The 7,523-nt window shown below is 41.2% G+C and overlaps 1 protein-coding gene across 1 annotated transcript; it reads left to right on the forward strand.

The window, feature by feature from the left end:
• Positions 1-173: 173 nt before the first annotated feature.
• Positions 174-5,107, forward strand: EXOC8 (exocyst complex component 8). The gene has a single exon (XM_036756882.1). The coding sequence runs from the start codon at positions 252-254 to the stop codon at positions 2,418-2,420; it is 2,169 nt and encodes a 722-aa protein (XP_036612777.1). The 5' UTR covers positions 174-251; the 3' UTR covers positions 2,421-5,107.
• The last annotated feature ends 2,416 nt before the right edge of the window (positions 5,108-7,523 follow it).

Here is a 7,523-nt window from a genome sequence, read left to right on the forward strand (position 1 = left end):
CTTTCTTAGTCTTAGGTGTTTTTGTTTTTTTTTTTTTTTGCACAGGCGCAGCAGCTAGGTGCTTCATTTTCCTGACGCTCCTATAGCCCGCCCTCGGCGCGCATGCGTTGTCATCGGCAGCAAGCGCTGACCGACTCCTCCCGCGCAGGCGCATTCACTTCGCTTCCGCCCTTCTCCTCCGGTCCCTGAACTCCGTCGGAGTTGGGTGGGTCTCGGCGGCTGCGGAGACCGTGACAGTGACAGGGGAAGCGATGGCCATGGCGATGTCAGATAGCGGGGCGAGCCGCCTGCGGCGGCAGCTGGAGTCGAGCGGTTTCGAGGCGCGGCTGTACGTGAAGCAGCTGTCGCAGCAGTCGGACGGGGACCGGGACCTGCAGGAGCACCGGCAGCGGATCCAGGCGCTGGCCGAGGAAACGGCACAGAACCTGAAGCGCAACGTGTACCAGAACTACCGGCAGTTCATCGAGACGGCGCGCGAGATCTCGTACCTGGAGAGCGAGATGTACCAGCTCAGCCACCTGCTCACGGAGCAGAAGAGCAGCCTCGAGAGCATCCCGCTCACCCTGCTCCCCGCCGCCGCGGCCGCGGGAGCCGCAGCCACTGGGGCCGAAGAGGGCGGCGCCGGCGGCCGAGACCACCCCCGAGGCCCGCCTGGCTTCTTCCCGGGCCACAGGGCCGCCGCCCGGGACAGCCAGAGTGCCGGCGAAGAAGGCAAGCAGCGAACGCTGACCACCTTGCTGGAGAAAGTAGAGGGCTGCAGGCACCTGCTGGAGACCCCCGGGCAGTACCTGGTCTACAACGGGGACCTGGTGGAGTATGAGGCGGACCATATGGCTCAGCTGCAACGGGTGCATGGTTTTCTCATGAACGACTGTCTGCTGGTGGCCACCTGGCTGCCCCAGCGCAGGGGGATGTACCGCTACAATGCCCTCTACCCCCTGGACCGACTGGCGGTGGTGAATGTCAAGGATAACCCGCCCATGAAGGACATGTTCAAGCTGCTTATGTTCCCCGAGAGCCGAATCTTCCAGGCCGAGAATGCCAAGATCAAAAGGGAGTGGCTGGAAGTGCTGGAGGAAACCAAAAGGGCCCTCAGTGAAAAAAGACGAAGGGAACAAGAGGAGGCAGCAGCTCCACGGGGCCCACCCCACGTTTCTTCCCAGGCCACTAACCCATTTGAGGATGATGAAGAGGAGGAGGAGCCTACTTCTCCGGAGGTGGAGGAGAAAGTGGACTTATCAATGGAATGGATCCAGGAGTTGCCGGAGGACCTGGATGTCTGTATTGCCCAGAGGGACTTCGAAGGGGCAGTGGACCTGTTGGATAAGTTAAACCACTATCTGGAGGGCAAGCCGTGCCCACCTCCTGTAAAGGAACTGAGGGCCAAAGTGGATGAGCGAGTCAGGCAGCTCACTGAAGTGCTAGTCTTTGAACTTTCCCCAGATCGTTCTCTAAGAGGTGGTCCTAAGGCCACTCGAAGGGCAGTTTCTCAGTTAATACGACTTGGCCAATGTACCAAGGCTTGTGAACTGTTTTTGAGAAATAGGGCAGCGGCTGTGCACACTGCCATTAGACAGCTTCGAATTGAAGGTGCCACTTTACTCTATATTCACAAGTTATGTCATGTGTTCTTCACCAGCCTCCTTGAGACTGCTAGGGAGTTTGAAACTGATTTTGCAGGCACCAACAGTGGTTGCTACTCTGCCTTTATTGTTTGGGCTCGTTCAGCCATGGGCATGTTTGTGGATGCTTTTAGCAAGCAGGTATTTGACAGCAAAGAGAGCTTGTCTACAGCAGCTGAGTGTGTAAAGGTGGCTAAGGAACATTGCCAGCAATTGGGTGATATTGGGTTAGACCTTACTTTCATCATCCATGCTCTCTTGGTAAAGGACATCCAAGGGGCTTTGCACAGTTACAAAGAAATCATAATTGAGGCCACTAAGCACCGAAACTCTGAGGAAATGTGGAGAAGGATGAACCTGATGACTCCAGAGGCCTTGGGGAAACTCAAAGAAGAGATGAAAAGCTGTGGGGTGAGCAATTTTGAACAGTACACAGGGGATGACTGCTGGGTGAACCTAAGCTACACAGTAGTGGCCTTCACTAAACAAACTATGGGCTTCTTGGAAGAAGCTCTGAAGTTGTATTTTCCAGAGCTGCATATGGTGCTGCTAGAGAGTCTGATGGAAATAATTTTGGTTGCAGTTCAACATGTGGATTACAGTCTCCGATGTGAACAGGACCCAGAAAAGAAAGCCTTTATCAGACAGAATGCATCCTTTCTATATGAAACAGTCCTCCCTGTGGTGGAAAAAAGATTTGAACAAGGTGTAGGGAAACCTGCCAAGCAACTCCAAGACTTGAGGAATGCATCTAGACTTATTCGGGTAAATCCTGAAAGTACAACCTCAGTGGTCTGATGCACAGCTCTGTATTTTTTTTTCCCAGAGAGGTCTGTTTGTCTATATACAGGATTACTAGTATATTATTTATATGACACATCAAAATCTTTCTATCCCAGAACATAGTTTAAAAAATAAAAGTGAAAAGGTCATCTCTTATGTAAGAGTTCAATATGAGAATGTGAAGAATGAAAAAATGGTTAAATTTTATCAAAGGAGTAAACCATTAAGATAATTTTAACTCATCTAATATATTCTTTAATTACCCCTATTCCTTCTAGGTTGTTGGTCATACCACAGTACTATACTTCATTATTCTAGGGGCCAAATCACATTTATTGTATCATTAATGGTGTGTATTTATGCAGCACAGAGAAGTAGCATATCTATAATTACATGCAAATCAAACATGTCAACACTTTATTTCCAAGTTCTGTAATTGGATTCTGGATATACGCTGGATTACCAGAAGAATTTTCTGTGTATCTTCAAAGGTATAGTGCCATATAAAACAACTCAACTCAATATGCTCCCCTTTTTAAAAAAAAAATGTGACTTACCTATGTGCGTAGAGTCAAAAAATATTAGCAAATTTAACTTTAGGGTAAATTTCAGACAAAAATGTTCAAGAAAGCAGTTTAGTTTGTTGAAATTGTAAGAATATGCCGGTCACTTTAGTGTATTAAAGGGCAAAGAATTAATAAAAATAAATAGTGCAGTTAATTTTGTTAGCACAATTTGAATAAACTTAATTACATTTAGTTGGTTACTATCTTTTAAAAATCTGCTTTGGAAACAAAATGCTTGGAAAATCAAAGTGCTATGATGGTAATTTGTTTATTGTTATTCTTGAATTTTATGAATTTTTATTTCATTTTCCTTGTGACATATAACAATGTGAGGAATATTTAACAATTTAATAATAATTTAGCTACTTGAGAGGTCCGCTTTTGGGTTATACATTATCTCAGACTGCAGGTGGGAAAAAAAATCTCATTGAAGAATCTAACCTCTTAATGAGGAATCAGAAGAATGATTAGAATGTTATTTCTCAAACACAAATGTATTCTGCCACATTTTACTGGTACTGATTTCAAGAAAGTTGCATTTGAATGTTATAGAAACCACTGGTAAGACTTATTCTTGGTTTATCTTTAAAATGAATGTAATGCTTCAACTTAGTTATATATGAAGTGCTTTTAAAGAGTCTTGAGCTTCCCAAGACTATTTCGACTCACTGTTTCAGCTATCTGATGGATAAATAATAGTCCTTATGCTCTGCCTCCTTTTGTACCACTCCACCATGATTGCACAGGACCATGGGCCGTTTAAAATTTTTTTCTTTGATTAATGAGTTTCTATGGCCAAATGATTTGTCACCTTCTAGCCAGCATTCTGTCGTTAGACAACAGACTTTGTCTTGGGGACTAAATCTGGTAGAACCTTTCAGAGTGTATGATTTGCTGGCTTAGCCTTTGAGAACCCAGGATGTTCCATGCCATGATGAGAAAGTATTGGAATACCGCAGCCTATTCGTTCCTTGGCTCTTAGTTGTAACTTCTGTCACAGGTGCCATTTTTGATGGTGTCTTAAAAATTGGCATAACCTGAAAATTATTCATAATTGTAGATGGATTCCCAATAGCCAAGTTTTCTTCACTTAATTATGAATACACTAAAGTAGCCAGTTATGTTTAAAATGTCTAAAGGTTCCAAAATTTCAGATATATTTGGCTAGTTTCTCACAAAACCTCAGAGTTATTTTGATGGGAAGAAGCCCAGATATGTCAGGTGGGCAGAGACAATTAAAATGTACTTTGGTTAATGCTATTGAAAAATTCAATTTCAAAAAGTTGGGGGAGAGGGGCAGTATTGAATTTTTGTGTGCCATTTAATGTCTTTAAAATCTTATGGAATCAAAAAGTCTGTAAATATATGATGTAGGTTGTTTGGAATGATGCTGGCAAAATTAAAGTTTTTTCAAATTCAAAAATAAGGCATTAAGTAATGAAAATTTAAGAAATGTGCACACATCTTATTAATGCTTACTTTGAATAGGATGCTTTTAAAAAATTAGTCATTGGGAATTTTCTATGCTATGTGCTGCTTTACCATAGTTGTAACTGGTAGAAATATGGTTTTGGTGGGTGCTCTAGAGTAATCAGATAATTAAAGCTTGACAAATTTAGGGTGGTCAGGGTGGCCTTTTTGCAAAACTGGAACAATTTGCATAGCATTATTAGAAGTGGATTAAGATTAGGTCCCAGAGTGGTGCACTCTGGTTTTTTCTTTCCTGTTAAGTTCCAAAGCAGGTTATAAAAACAGAATGTAGTTAGGAATTACTTTGAAATGGAATGTAGACTGTAATATTAAGCTTGAATTGATTGCCTTTCCTGCTTCTGTTCAGGAGTGGAGAACACAGATGATTTAAATAATTGCTCTTCAGAAAAGCTCTGTGGAACTCAGGCTTGTTACTTGTTCAAAACCCCATTTAACATAACTTCCGTCAACTCAAACCCATTTTTGTTAAAAATACTATCATATCATAGTTCATCTAGGCAGTATTGGCATTTTATAATTGAAAATTTGGGGCATAAATGACAGAAAGTGTTGTATAAAATAGATACACATTTTGCATATTGGCATTGCTGTGGTGTGAATGGACATTTGAAACTTAAATAAAACCTCAAAGTTTCTTACACTGGACAAAATGTCATGGTGGCATATTGTATTTCCTTTCATTGATCATTAATGTTTTGTGTTTAATTTCTGTTAAATTTCATTACTTAATTTCTGTTCTTGAAAGAGCCAGTTAAGGGGGAAAAAAGCTGTAGGTATCTTGATTATTCCACCTATTCATTGAATCATTATGACTTAAAGAAATTACCTTTTTTAATTGATTTGTGCCATTTAGCAAGCATTTCACAAAAACAGGATGTGAATTTACACGAAAATACATTTTATACCAAATCCAGATATACTCTGTAAGACCTCTCAGACACAGAATTCTCCAAACAGAGAATTTACTCAAAAAGGAATCATCAGCCACATAACTGAGGGGTAAAATGACCAATATATGATTTTTTGAAAACGTGACATGATTGCTAAGGGAACAATTACATATAATCACTCAAGATGTATTTATTTTGTTCTTGCACTATTTTTAGTGCTAGTTCTGTGCAGTATATTCTTACTATCTGTCTCACTGCAGAAACAAAACTATGTTGTGGTACTGACTCTCCTACAGTTGAATTGCCAAGGTGGTAGAAGTCAATGTGGAATGCTGTAGTTAGAGAAAGCATCGTCAACCGAATCCTACCCATTTTATTTCCTGTTTATTGGTAAATGCTTCTCTGTGGTAAATTAATGTCCGTACTATGGAGGGAAAATGAAGAAGAGCATATACAAAAGACATTTGTACCCAAAATAGGTTTGAAAAAGTTTTGAAAGATAGTCTTTCAAGCCAATTGAGGCTTCAGATGAGTTGGAGACAAGGGTGATGAAAAACTCCAAGTCTTTGGACAGTAAAATTTGTGCTGGGGAGGTACTACCCCCTAACCCCATCCCTGTTTCCTAACCTCCCTGCAGCTAACAAAGATGGCTTCCTAACTTTTCTTTATCGTATAAGCAAGGTCACATGTCTGAGTATGTGTTAGTTTCCCTCACTTCCTGATGGTCATGGGAAAGTGATGGGTGGGGAAGAAAGGCATTTTCTGTTATTTCCCTTCCAGATAGATCTATGCTGTGCGATGCTTGAGCATTGTAATAGTAGGAGACAATCTGACCCACTCCATGGCTGACTTGGGATCTGTTCTTATAGAGACAGGGGCCTCTGGATTCTGTGAAACTCTACCTTGCACAGTCAGCTTTAGATTGATGGTGGTACTTGATGAGCTCATACAAATAATACAGTTCTTAAGTTTGTTCATATCTCAGATTCATATACTGAGTGGGCTTAACTCTCCTAAGCCATTTTCTAGACCAGAGATATCAAACTTGGGCAATGCCCACAAAACTCCCATAGTGGTAGTCCTGAACCAGATTAAAATAAAATTGGGAAATATTTATCAAAATGAGTAAAAATACGATACAATGCAAAAAATACTGATTTGTGGTTTTCTAAGTCTTTTGATTGCATATTTACAGCCACCAGGATCTATATCTGTTGGAGTTTGACACCACTGCTGTGGCCTATATAAGTCATGCTGAAGGTACAGTGAAACACCGAATTCAGGACCTTTTGTTTGATACTTTATACATTGATGTGTTTTATGTCCATGAAATGACCTAGCAGATAATTATGGTCTAGAATAGGACTCAGCAGCTGTCGTGGGAGGCAGTGGGTTCCTCTTCCATCAGTAGAAGTCTTTAGGTAAAGCCTGGATGACTATTTGTCAGGGCTTCTGTTCAGTCACAGAATGAGTTATATAGATGACTTCTGGAGTCATAGCTCTGAGATTTGTGAGAGGCTGTGTACTAGGAAAGGGTGGGAAATAAGACTGGCTCCCACTGCAATATACCTGATGTGGCCATTCAGCCACTGTGAAAATTTACAAGGAAGAGGGAACCTTTCTAGGCATCTCATTCCACTTTCAAACAACTCGAATTGTTTTTTTAAAATACTTTATTTTTCCTTGAATTACATGTTAAAACAAATTTTTAAACTTTTTTTTTTAAGTTTTGAGTTCTGAATTCTATCTCTCCCTCCTTCCCTCTCCTACTTCTCTGAGACAGTAAGCAGTCAGATATCAGTTATACATGTGCAATCATGTAAAACATTTCCATAATAGTCATTTTGTACAAGAAGAATAAAAGAAAAAGAATGAAAGTGGAAAACAGCATGCTTCAGTCTACACTCAAACTATCAGTTCTTGCATCATTTGGGATTTTCTTGTATCATTGTATTGCTGAGAAGAGCCAAGTCATTCACCGTTCTTCATTAAACAATATTGCTGTTACTGTGTATAATGTTCTCCTGGTTCTGCTCACTTCACTCAGCATCAGTTAACATGTCTTTCCAGGTTTTTCTGAAGTCCGCCTGCTCATCTTTTTTATAGCACAATACTATTCCATCATATTCATATACCATAACTTGTTCAGCCATTCCCCAACTGATGGGCAT

Source organism: Trichosurus vulpecula, chromosome 4 (assembly GCF_011100635.1).
Source record: "Trichosurus vulpecula isolate mTriVul1 chromosome 4, mTriVul1.pri, whole genome shotgun sequence".
In the NCBI taxonomy this organism is placed as follows: Eukaryota; Metazoa; Chordata; class Mammalia; order Diprotodontia; family Phalangeridae; genus Trichosurus; species Trichosurus vulpecula.